The sequence below is a fragment of the Oryzias latipes genome, chromosome 16, assembly GCF_053564925.1.
Source record: "Oryzias latipes strain Hd-rR chromosome 16, Olatipes_Hd-rR_3.1".
NCBI lineage: Eukaryota > Metazoa > Chordata > Actinopteri > Beloniformes > Adrianichthyidae > Oryzias > Oryzias latipes.
The window spans coordinates 31,004,037-31,017,442 of NC_136252.1; the positions used below are offsets into that span (position 1 = coordinate 31,004,037).

General features: G+C 40.0%; 1 protein-coding gene across 10 annotated transcripts in view; it reads left to right on the forward strand.

Moving 5' to 3' along the window:
- The window catches only part of sema6cb (semaphorin 6Cb), a 170,396-nt gene that overhangs the window by 148,870 nt on the left and 8,120 nt on the right, over positions 1–13,406 (forward strand). For 6 of the 10 annotated variants that reach the window (XM_078932533.1, XM_011485745.4, XM_078932534.1 and 3 more), the window contains one exon: positions 4,712–4,867. The exons of 3 other annotated variants lie outside the window; for them this stretch is intronic. In XM_078932533.1, the coding sequence (XP_078788659.1) occupies positions 4,712–4,867 (156 nt within the window). The remainder of the gene's footprint in view (positions 1–4,711; positions 4,868–13,406) is intronic. One more of the 10 variants, XM_011485749.4, reaches the window with a different exon arrangement.

Here is a 13,406-nt window from a genome sequence, read left to right on the forward strand (position 1 = left end):
TGCAAACTAAAATTTTTTTAAAAATCCACAGATCAATTATTTTCTTTTAGGCAAAAAATTATCATGTTAACATTTCTAATATAACAAATGTAATTACGTAAGAATTGCGTATGTGTTACCTATTGTTGTCTAACCATTTAATTCAATTGTTTCAGACTATAAATCAAATCTAATGATGAATTTGTAAATCGAAATCCAAATGATTTAGAATTTTGGCTTTGATACCCAAACCCAACTGACAAAGCAGCATTTAAAACGACTCACATTCATTCTTATGCTTAACTATTTAACATTTGAGCTTTAGCTCCATTGTTTTCATTCTTTCGACTACCGTAACTCTCCAATCGTTTACGCAATAACGTCATTTCAGCAGATTCTGAAGTGCGTAAACGGTCAAAGAGTTACAGTATGTCAAGGGGCGTGAGTTATTTCGGTGTCACCATGTGACATCTCCTGTGTTATCTGTACAGCGAAAGCACCGCTCTTAACTTTAAGAGGAATTTTGAAGACTTGATCCGAGCTGGAGCCTTTGGTCTCTGGACACATTGGGACACAAGAGAGCAGATTGGAAGTAGCTAGAAGGCTCAGATGAAGCATTTTCATGGTTGCCTTATCTTCTGAAGGTCAGTGTGTTTGCTGAAGACTCCTGTCTCAAACTCCAGTCATTCAGTCGCCTGTAGAGCCTGTGTGGTGCAGGAATTGCTGCTCAGTTGGTAGTGAGACTTGATGAGCAACCCCAAGGCTTAATCCTTACGGGGTGTTCAACTCCCCGATGCTTCACAGCTCTGTTTGTACTTCTCAACATGCAGTCAGTCCTTTATTTTGTGTGCTTTCATTTTTTTTCTTGTTGATTCCCACAGAAAACCTTTTAAGTTTCTCCTCTAAATACCAATTATCAGCTTTCCTAGACAATAAAACACCCCATATGTCGAACAAAGCTGTTGTCACAGGGGGCTGTGCTTCCTGCTCAAAAACACTGTGGATGAGAGCCCTTTCTTTTTTTTTCTACTTTCTCCGTCACCCACACAGTCTCAGCTAGCAGAGGAAGCGGTGTGAGATCACTGCCTGCTGCTCTCTTATAGTCAAAATGGAAGGAGCACAAATAGTGTTATACAACGTCATTTTGATAATTCAATGGAGCATGGGTGAAGCTGTGGAGTTGATGAAGGCCGAGCTCCTGACCGTGTGCAGTTTTTAATTTGCCCGGCACAGATGGCGAGCTGACAGGAAGCCTCATTCAGGGCGAACACTGTCTTCTGGCTCAAAGTGTGTGAGAAAACAAGCCCTTTTCCTCCAGCCTGCATGAGAGTGCTGCACAACGCTAACATTATGGCTGGCCTATTAGCACATGAGTCCAAGCCAGGAGCAGCATGCTGCTCACTGTAGTTTAAGGACAACACCGTTTAAAATGCAATTATGAGGAGGAGTGTGTCATCAAGATGAATATGTGTAATGAGACGAGCCCAGCGGCAGCTAAAGTAGGTATTGAGTCATTGGGGGGGAAAGCACACCTAACGATCAGCTAGTCTCCATGTCTGTTGTCAGGTTGGAGAAAAACTATAACCAGAGCAAATTCAATTTTATTTGTATAGCCCAAATTCACAACAACAGTCGTCTCGATTGGCTTCGTATCGGTAATTGAAAAAGTAAAACATATAATCAAAAGGATCATAAATAAATAGGGAAAATACTTAATTGAACTAACAAACTGACTGAGCCAAACTGGACATCCCTGCCCTTAGACCCCCCTTGAACCCCCGTGAAAGGAAAAACTCCTAAAAAAAACGGATTCCGGAAAAAAAGAAGAAACCTCAGGGGTCCCCACATGAAGGAGGGATCCTCCCCCAGGACACACAAGCGATTTACCAGAACTCATAGAGAAGAACAAACTTATCAAACCCTACAACTACATATTTAAAGTCCAGCAGACGAGCTTCGTCCAGACGGAGTTGGGGGGGACAGTCGGGGGCGCGAGTCGAGCCGGACACAAATGCTGAAGAATACAACTGAAGGTCAAAGTTTTAGCTATAAAAAAGCCTTAGTCAAGAGAACCCGTATGAGGGGTTGCCGCCTATGGGTGCTGCAGTTTTTTGGGTTAGGGTCCAGGTCCGTGGAGGAGCACCAGGACTGGCACATGGGAAACCAGGGTTCATTTCCAAGGGGGCCCGATGAGCTCCATCCAGTCTGTGTCCTTGAGCAGCCCGGATAAAATGTAGGGTTATGTCTGGGAGGGCATCTGGCGTAAAACGTTCTGCCAAACCACCTGAGCAAATCTGTGAAAGATGAGTCGCAGTGGCGATTCCTGAAGGGATAAGCCGAAAGGTGCACAGCATTTAGGGGTTTGCCAAGCTCAAACCTCTTTAGGCTTCTGCAATGCCTAAAGAAGCTTGTTTTGATAATTTTTTTCAATATTTTTCAATAACGATACTGATATTGGCTCATAAATTGAAAAAATTGGGGGCACAGCTTTTTGATGACTAACACCCCCCACCACCACCACCACTTATATAGATGTAGTTCTTGAGATGAGTGCCCCATGAACACGTGTGCTTGGCTATTGATATATTTGAATGTTTTATAAATTAACTAAACAGTTTATAGAGAAACTTTAATTCAATTAGTTTGACAATTGTTTATTTGTTTGCAAACTATAAGATTCTAGATACTAAAATGCTTAAAAATAAAGTTCTGAGCAATTAGCATCTTAAATCGTGTCAGCCACTTAGTGACTTAGTGGGAAAAACAACAGATTTAGTCAGAAAGATTACCGTAATTTCCGGACTACAAGCCGCTACTTTTTTCCTGCGCTTACAGCCTTGCGGCTTATTCAGTGACGCGGCTAATTTATGGATTTAATTAGCGGCCGCCATGTACGTACTTTCGAACTCAGTGAATAGTTTGAATTCTCTATCTAACACCAAGCACGAGGCATTTTTATTCAACACACCTCTTAGCAGCCAAACAGCATGGACTTGACTTCAGGTCTTAGACACTTCAGTCATGGTTCAACAAAACGAAACACGCATGCCCGGCCGCATCCCAGAATCCTTTGGGGCCATTAGACCCAACGTGCACGTGATCGCCGCTACAATATGATGAAGCTTTCAAGTTAAAAGCAATCGTTAAAAGCAGCGTAAAAAAGTCCACCGTCACCAACGGGTTTGGAAAAGCCGGTTTGCTGCGTGACGGAGAGAACAGCGCATGGAGTGAATTTACACTCCATTTACGGTTTCTAAGGAAACCGTAAAAGCGGAATTTTGCTTTGAAAAACTCACAGCCTCCGTGTGAGCTGGAGACATCTTCTCCTGCTGATTGAGCTGCGGGGCCGATGGCAGTCTGAAGGCTCCCACACGTAACAACGCATCCGCCCCTCATACACAAAACGCACATTATTAAGTCCGATTGCTTTGCACAGAAACGATTTGCTCCATCCACCGGCGCAATGGGGACGAAGTGCTCCTCCTTGAAGCTGCCCTGGCCAGAGGTGTCGGAGTAGATAGGAAGGGGAGACAAGGAGCGCGCGGGGCGGGAGCGGAGCGCAGAGGCGTCCGCGGAGTGCAGAGGCTTCTGAATTCTGACGCACGCGCCGCACTGAGGCGCGCTTTTCAGTCGCCGCTGCTTTATTTTACCGTTGTGTTTTCTAACCAGTCCTGTTACTCCCATAACGCTGCCGCGACACAAGGGGAAGGAGAGCTTTTCCCGTTCACCCCTCCATGCACTGCTGCTACTTGCTAATTCTTAAACACGTACAACAGAATGGCGAGCCGGGCATTGGCCCCGCCTTTAGCCCCTAAGACTCATGGGAAATGTGGAATCGCGGATGTAAATTTCCTCATTATAACTGAGGGATGTAATGTTGATTATATGGTTACTGTTTGTAATTTTATGTTAGATACCTAGATTGTCAACAAGTAAAAAAAAAAATGAAATAAAAACACCATAACTGAGGGACTTGTGAACAGAATAGAGGTCCATGCTGTTTGACAGATGTCAATACACTCAAATACGTGACCCATAGGCAAAACTGGCACCTCCCACAATGTGCTAATAAATTGCACTCACTCTGGGATGCTGGGCGTGATCTGTCAGGATGACAATATCGGCTAACACTAACACATGCGCGGCTTGTACTCTGACGCGGCTTGTGTATGTATAAAAGCAGTCAAACACGTGAACATGGGTGGGTGCGGCTTGTAATCGGGTGCGCATTGTAGTCCGGAATTTACGGTAATTCAAATGAACATTTTAATACATTTAGCCAAAAAAAGAACATCCCACCCAAATGCACATTTCATTTTGTCTTTTATATTGAATTATTTTTCTCAGATTAAGACTTAGGGACTTTTGCAGTTTAATAATTTACTTTTTTGGGGGTTTTTTTGTTAATTTTTCTTTGTCTATTTTTCTTTCACATACTATCATTAAACTTTTTATATCAGGGTTTTTAATCATACCGCTTGTAACTCAATGATACAATATTAAATACTCAATATTCCTACGTTTTTATGTACCTTCTTTCATTTCACTTTTTTCGGGGTGTCTGTTTTTGTTTCACTGTCTCTGTGTGTGCTCATCGGTTTCTTCATCACTGCAGGGTCTAAATGTCAACAGGTGAAGGTTTTCTTTCTCTTTATGCGGGACTCGACTCTATTTCTAATCACTCACTCTGTTACCCTCCCCTCCTCCTCCTCCCCCTTCGCTACAACCACAGGAAAGACCACACCCACAAGCGCCAGCACAACCCATCAGGGGGCCGCGTTCCCAAAGGAGGCAGGTGACTCTGAAAGAGGTACAGGTCCTGATCGCCCTCCCCCTGTGGGGGAACAAGGGTCACCTGACTCAGAGCCAATCAGTGTGGAGATGGAGGGTAAGGGGGCGGGACACGAGTCCCTGTTGAACTCTCGGATTGCACTGCTGGGCCCTGATCGCCTCTCTGTAAACTCTAACCAGACTAACCAAAAATAACTTCTAATTTCACTCTGGAACGGTTTCCTGATTTCGGCATGCGTTCTCGTGTAACCGATCAATCATCCAGCTTGCGTTTACATAACAATCGCACGGCGTAATCTTCTTTCTTCAATGTGGGTTTTGAGAGAATTTTCCACCATGCGATCACTGATGAGGTCTCAGCGGCGGACGCCAAAATCAGCTGCTGCTGGAGGCTGAGCATGCAGGCGCACACATGGTGGCTCGCATGCTAATCAGAGACGATGTGCTTCCAGAGTGAACTAATACTTTCATTAGCTCTCTAACACTTAACTCTCAATCTTAGTGAATGGAGGAAAGAATAGCTAATTAACTTTTATCACTCATATACTTCATTAGTCTCGCATTTACATTATGCTTTGCACTATTACTAGACAGTGTCGCTTGGGCTTAAATGTAAACATCACAGTAGGAACGATTCCTTTGCAGCTTTTGCACCACTCCTAAAATACCCATCGAGGGTTTTGCTAAAACTTTACATGTCAACAATTACTTAAACTTTAAATAGGTTGCAAAATGATAAGTTTGCAAATAATTCCCCATTTTTTGGCCTTATCAATCATCACTATTATTTTCAGCACTGGCCTTTAGGATTAAGCGATGTTGTCACTTTGCATTTTGAATATTGAATCTATCATGGAGTTGTGTCAAACCCCAGCTTTCCTTGGATGAGTCCTTTGGCACCGAGGCTCTGAAGTGCTGAGGAAGCCAGTATTAGAGTCCAGCAGCAGAAAACACTCATCATTCTAGAGTGCTCTGCTCTCATCAGGGTTCCCACGCGAGGAAAAGCAAAGAAAATGTTCACTGCTTGTGTTTGAAACCCCTTCAAGTATTTGTTGTTTCCACTGCCGTCTTTTTTGTGGTTGTTTTTTCCTCCACTTAGAGCTTTTCTAGAGTTAAACAAAGATATTTAAACTGTTTGTGTTCAGTTTAGGCCACACAAACTGTAACACGTTTAGGTAGTAAAGGAAGACAAATTCTTGTTTGACCCCTTAACGTCCATAGATGTAGAAATTCTTTAAACTCCCTTTCCTCCAAAAATTACCTTAGGTTTTTGTATTTCTTTAAAGCAAAAACATGATAGCTGGAAATAAATTCAAGCACCAAGGGGTAAAAGGACTCTGCAAATATGTATTTAACCTTTAGTTTTCAAAATCTCTTTAAAAGCCGGCAATGCCCAATGGAAAACGTTTTCTGATATTCCTTCAGGATAAAATTTGTATACAATTCAAAGATTATGTAGAAATAGCTAAACTATTTGTAAAGTCAGAAAAATCAAATGGAAATGAAGTGTCAGCATTAAAAAAATTAAATATAATTCTAAAACATTTGGATTTGAAAATAGTTTATTTCAAGTAATCAAACAAAAGACAAACACCAGAAACATCTATACACAGTGATCGGAAAGCTTATATACATGTAAATAATAGAATTATAATTACTCTCAATTAAAAATAAATCTATTAGCTCTTAAACATACAGTACATAAAACATTGAAACCATTAAATATTAAGTTTGTCAAAAGGAGTTTATTTAGGAGTCAGGCTTCTATGATCCAAACCCTATTATGCTTTTTAGCTTTTTATTTTTACATAACTTACCTTCATCCGGTTCTTTACTTCTGATCAGTTATTTATACTTTACCAACACAATCACTTAAAGAAGAAGAAACACTGCTGGTTAAACAGATTCCAAATGTTTAGGCTCCAAACATTTGTTGATGATATTTAGTGGAAGTTATAAAAAAAGTCCCTGTCTTTAAAACAAACACGGTGGGTTTAGTCTGCATGTTTTCAGCAGCTCCATTTAATTGTGGAATTATAAGATATTTAATACAAAGAATTCTTTCTAAAAAATTTGGTAACAACATGCTCAGAATGAGTCTGTCTTAATTTCAGAACTTTAAATTACATTCATGTTTTTAAAAAAAATCTTAAAAACTATTAAGAGCTTAAACATGTAAAACCTTTTCCCTGTATTTGTTTCAATATATTCTAAAGTGTATTCCTGCAAAATTATGAAAAGCTGCTCCATCTATGGACTGAATTGAACAAGGGCAAAACAGCATGTCTGGGTTTTGTGCTGCTCCTGCACAGAGACTGTGTCACAAGTCCATAAATCCTCAGCTAGTAAAAAAAAAAAAAACGCTCCTATTCTCATGGACAGACTCTGTGGCTGCAATGATGGGCTACTCTGACTTAAATGAGAAAAGCCCATAACAAATAAATAACCAGCAGGGCTCTGTGCCACAGAGTGAGACAACCAGAGGAAAGAGGGGAGACTGCGCGATATAATAGAAACAGCAATGTAATCCATTTCAGCCGGAGTCTGCGATGCTGCTGATTTGATCAGGAGAAGCGCTCGGCAGGGTTGATAAGGTGGGAAAGGAGCTGGTGTGGAAGTGGCAGCATCACTGTTCAAAGAGGAGCTCCAATCTCCGTTACGTCCTTTCCATTTCTCAGCTGATATCTGCCTCTGTGGCTCTACCTGCTGCAGAGGCTCTGCAGCAATGTCACATATCTTACCGCTGCCACAAGGTGGGCCAGCAGTGAACAGATAGCAGCCAAAAATAGACCAGCTGGCCCTAAATAGAAAGAAATACCTGCACAATGCCACAGACAAATGGTGGATCCATGTGAAAATGCGATAAAGTAAACTGCCTTCAGGCTTCTTCGTTTGGTTTACAATGAGTAGGGTTTGTGTAGATGTGCTTTAAGTCACACCACACCTGTAGATCTAACACCTGTGTAACTTCTAGAAATCAGAAACGAACTTGACTCCTCCTGTTTGTAAAAAATGTCACTTTTTACATCCTGTAAATCCTGGAAGAAAAGGATAAAACAAATATCAAAAGGGAGTGAGAAGACGGAAAAAGCCTTAAAAATTCTCACCCGACACACATTCTCATGTAAAAATGCTCATTTGATTCAAAGTCCCAGTGATCTTTTCATTATGTTTGTGCCGTTTTTAGGGCAAATCAAAAAACCTGTGTCTGGAGCAACCCCGCTCCTCTTTCCCTCCCCTATTCTGAAGGCTCTCTGTTTACCTTTCTCCTGCCGGTTAACAGCCCCTCACACCCATAATGTAACACTTTCAGCCTTCCAAAGTACGTACATTGATCTATTCGTCTACAAGTGGAAGCATCAGAATGGGCCAGAGCGCAGTGTATCTAGTATGTTACTCTTAAAATAGCTTTTTTTTTTTGTCTGCTCTTGATTCACAACAATTTGACGGGAGAGATTTTGAGAAATGTAATTTTAAGATCAAGTTTCCTAATATATGTCCTCCATCATAGAAATGCCACAAGAACATGTTAAAAACACCAAAGACAGAATTTTCATCCATCTTAAAAATCAAACACACCCAAATGCATTTTTCCAGAGCACTTGGACAACTTTCAATCCAGATTTTTGCCGTCTTCCCCTAACGCCCTGAAGACGTCCGTCTTCCCACCGAGACCGACCATGACAGCAGGTTTGAGTACACCAGGCAGTTCCTAGAGATCCGGGTCAATGCAGGACTTGATGAGGGGAGAACTTCCTGACAGCGAATATTTGATCCATTTTTACAGAAGAGTTTGTACGCTACGTTAACAAAGACTCAGATCTTTTGAAGAGGTCTCTTAACATTGAAATGCAGTTAAAACCACTTGGCCTCAATTGGAGCATTTTAAAGTGAATTGGATTATAACAGTCTCATGATTTATCCACTTGTTTTGTATCTGATCTTCTGCATTCTCTCTTTAAATGACCTTGATTGTGAAATGGTGCTTTTTAAATACATTGAATAGAGTTCCAATAAGCCACAAGAGAAAGTAACAGGAAGTGGGGGTCAAAAGTTAATCAAATCTGAGTTATTTGTGCTGTTTAACGGGCCTGAAGGAGACATTAGACTTACAGAAAATTCAGACAGTTTCCAAGAGATCATTTTTAATCTCTGAATTGATCTGAATCTGTGAAGTATCTAAGGTTGGAGGCTGATTCCTTTCTTAACAAATGAATCATGTTGCCGTCATGTTTCATGAGGCGCCCTCCTGGATGTCAGAGGAGCATGGGCTGAATTATTTGCTGATGTGGGTAGCTGAAATACATTATGTAAATGCCTGTGAGAGCTAAAATGCAGGGGCAGAAACCTGATGACCTGCTGCTATTTAGAAAGGAACCAGCAGAACCATTTCCGGCTAGGGAATACACCCACCTCCCCGATCCGAGCGAACACACATACATCCGTACGTTAGGACTCTGGTTTTAAAGCTCCACGGTTTGTTTTCTCCTCCTCTCCTGCCCTCTATCATCATTTGACCTTTTCTTCTGCTTATTCTTGTGTTTAGATGAGCCAGTGTGGGATGGGTAAAAAAAAAAACAAGTCAGATTAGCAGCTAATTTAGCCTTCAAGCCAGATGATGATAGAATCAAGTCGAGCAAGTGTTTTCAGACTCATTAAAACTGTACAGGAGCAGAACAGAGAATGAACTCAGCCTGAACCTTCATCATGAAGCCGGGTGTCCTGGGGGACGCTGATGCCAGCCACTTTTCTAAAGAGTTATTTATACTTTTAATGACCATGGCAACAGACACGGCCTATATCATCAGTCACTTTGCTCTGTTTCCCTTCCAACCAGCCGTGCAATATGTGATCCTGACTGAAGTTTCGGCTCTCGTCAGGAAGGAACATGCTGATGTGTGAGGCTTAGGAGTAAAATCCTTCATTTGGAGTCTGTCACTGTTCCTATTTGTTCCTTATACCACACACTAAAAACTCTATAGTTAAAAAAAAAACAAAAAAAAACACTTGGGTTGTTTTTAACACAACTATGAGGTTAAAAAGGGACTAACTTTTTTCTGGGTTATTTTAAAGTGGGGGAAAAAAACTACATTTGGTTAAATAAAACTATAACCCAAATTAGTTCAGTTTATCCAAAAGGTAACTGAAAAATATGTCCCCAGTATGGAAAACCTAAGAATTGGGTTAAAGAAATAACCCAAGTGTTTCAAGAGTGCCATTTAAACATTCATTTCCTTTATGTGACTAAAAAAAACCTCTTTTTTTTTTTCATCTTGATTTTTAAATTCGCATTTAACGTTCATGCAAAAATCTGAAAACTGCCTGGCATTTAAACAAATTAAGCAAGAAGAAAGTTTTGTTTTATACCAAAAATCTAATAAAAAGAATAAAGTTTACTTAAAGCAACATGTTTCTCTACAAAGCAGGCTGGTGATAAAACTATAAACTGTTCATCAAATGCTATTATCACAACGTGATTTCAGACTGCATCAACTATAAACCATAAAGAAACTTATATCTCATTAAACCAAATGATCCTGTTAAAACCAAAAAAAATCTATCAACATTTGATTGGTTTTAACAACAACTATGTGTATTTATTCTAATATTTTTATCCATTCATATACAAATTTCCCCCCTTTTGCCATCCAAAAATTCCTTTTCTGTATCCACAAGTTTTGCATGACGTGAATGCTTTTTTGAATGGATAAAAAAGGTGTTTGAGCGTAGGGATCGCTGCCAAATTAAGCTCCAGAGTCCGACCGTCTGCTGTACTGGATGTTCTTATATGAGTCAGCACAATTCAGATGTGTTGCTGAGTCATCACTCTACTGTAAAAGCCTTACTCAAACGTCATGCAGAACTTCACACCGGGCAACAAGCTGTAAAATCGAACCCAAATAAAATCGCCCATTGCACCTTCTGTAGCCGGTGGTTTGAACTATTTTTATTCCACGTCACTAATTGAAATTAATCTATCAGCAAAGCTGCAGTCCATGGGGGCCCACAGTGATCGGATCCAGATGTGCAACAGCACCCCTTACCCTTTTTATCCACTTTTAGGCCATGTCTTTTTTTCTCTTTTTATTTTTTTTTTAAATCTGCCTGTTTTCAGTTTTCGGGTGGACTAGCCCTTTAAATGTACCTGCCTCCTTTGTTGAACTCTCTTTCACCGACTCTCTTCAGTTTTTTATGAGCCGCCTGACTGAATTTACAGCCAGCGGTTGAAGCTGGTGGTGCAATGACCTGCAGGTTTCTTCATCTCTTAAAGCAGCAGTTCACCCAATGCCAAGTGTTACTCCAGTCCGATCTTCAAACAAACGTTGTTTATATGAGTGCAGCATTTCAGCTCAGATGATCAGCACTGAGCTGTTTATGAAAGAACATCTTTGGTGTGGACTGTCTCTTTAAGGTTGTTCTTCCAGTGACACCTTTTGCTCCTCTGATGGAACTGCAGTAAAGATGCATTGGAAGCGTTCAGCCTCACCAGCCACCATTCAATAGTTTTCTTTTTCTGCATGTCAGAAGAATAACGTACTCTGTGCATGTGTGCTTACAAAGTCATAGCAAGCATCAAGTCCCGGCAGTGATGATGTAGTTGAGCTTTTATGTTGGGATGTCTTCCTCTAAAAATTCTGCACCAGTGAATTTAGCTTTGTTCTTCTCACTAAATAAAAAATACACTTATATATTTTAAAATACTTGCGATGACATGCCCCTTTAAGACTAAATTATTGCTTGAATTTAGCTATAAACACTTTTGATTTGGTATGTTGCTCTAGTAATAGGAAATATTACATCTTAAAATAAGCCCAAAAAATGGTTTATGAATATTTTTACAGGTTTACTCCCAAATATAACCTTTTTCAAGCAACAATTTAACTATCCTTCTTCCTAAACCATTATTGTCTTAATATAGGACGGAAATTACACATTTTAAGATAAGTTTATCTTAACAATTATAAAAGAGTTATATATTCTGGGGTTAAATTGTATAAATATACCTACTTGAAAGGTATTAAACTATTTTTGGGCAAAACAGGCTTATTTCAAGACATATTTCCAATTAGCAGAGTAATGGATTGAAATATGATTATTTTTGTAGCTAATTCAAAGATTTATATCGTCTTAAGAGGGCAGAACATCATATCATCATTACAACTAGTTCTAATGGCATCTTTTACTCATAACAAGGGAAAAACGTCTATTATTACATAGTTTTTAGTTCCTTTTTTAAGAAGGACTTTTTTTTCCCAGTATTTGTCTCCAGAAACATTAATGATGCATCACTTTTCTCGTTGCAATAAAAACCACATAACGTTTACAGCAGTGGAAGCAGAAATTTTGGAGGTGAATGTCCTAAAGCTGCACTAAGAAAACCTAAAATGTCTGCATGAGGATTGAGCTAAAACATTTCCAAAGGTACCGTGAACTGAACGCTGAATCAAAAAACCTGAAACGGAACAATCTGCCAGTTTTTCGGATTTCCAGATGCCCCCAAATGCTTAATTTAGCAGCTTTTAGTTAAAGCTGCAACAGTATGCTTCAGCACACCTGGAATGAGATGCAGTGCTCCCTGCAACTACATTTCAGCTGGAATGGATCCGTTTCCTCAAACCCTAGCTCCTTAGCTCATGTGCATATTTTACCCATATCCAATTGGCTCGGCATGGAGTTAGAATATCATGCAAATTCCTAATAACAAGGGTTCATGATTGAATTCAGTCAATCAACTGGCGGATTGTTGCTCACATGCAGCCCGTGAGCGTACGTGAACTGTAAGCGTGCATGCACACACGCCAGCAGTTTTCTATCTGTCAGCGCACAGGCTTCACTTGCTGAAATCATGAAACTGCTCAACCTTCCAGCGGCAGGAAGAGCTGCTCTGCTTTTCTGGTCTGATAAAGAAAATTATTTATCTTTTCTTCAGCCTCAGGTTGTCCTTTAAGGTTAAAACTGTTTGACTTTTCTCCTTGTTCTGGTTTCAAAGGGGTTACAGTGGGAGAAATAAATCTTTAATTCAAGTTTTACGTCATGTCAAGGGCAACACGTGTAGATCCATGGGTGGTGGGGACTCGTGTCTCTCTGTCTTGTTGCAATTAACTGAAATTACAGCTCTTGTAAAGTTACAGAAACTAATTAGTACAGCTTTAGGGCCAGACTCTCATTTTAACATTTCTGGTCTTCAAACTGAATTGTTTTTTGGCAAAATTTAAAAATCTGCTTTTGTAGAGTTTTAATGAGATTCCAAAAAAGAAAATCATGTTAAAGTTGAACCTGTTGAGCTTAGCACTAGTTGGTGTCATAGAAAAAAAAAGTCATTTAAATGTTTTCCATTTTTAAGATCCTTCAAGAACTGCAGACGTTTCTATATTTTTGTGAAACCTAGTCACTTCTGTTATACCACTTCATCAACTTAACAAGATAAAAACATCCCTTATCTTCAACAGTAATTATAAGGTTTGACAAAGACATCTATGTGTAAAACTAGAATCTATTTTTGACGTTTTAGTAAGTCTCCTCCTGCGAGAGTGAGTCTCCCTTTAACAATTCTCATTTCTCTTTTCTTTTGCTTCCTTCAACTAAAGGATGAAGTTTATCCCTTTTTTCCCCCTTTTCATCATCCATTTTTCTTA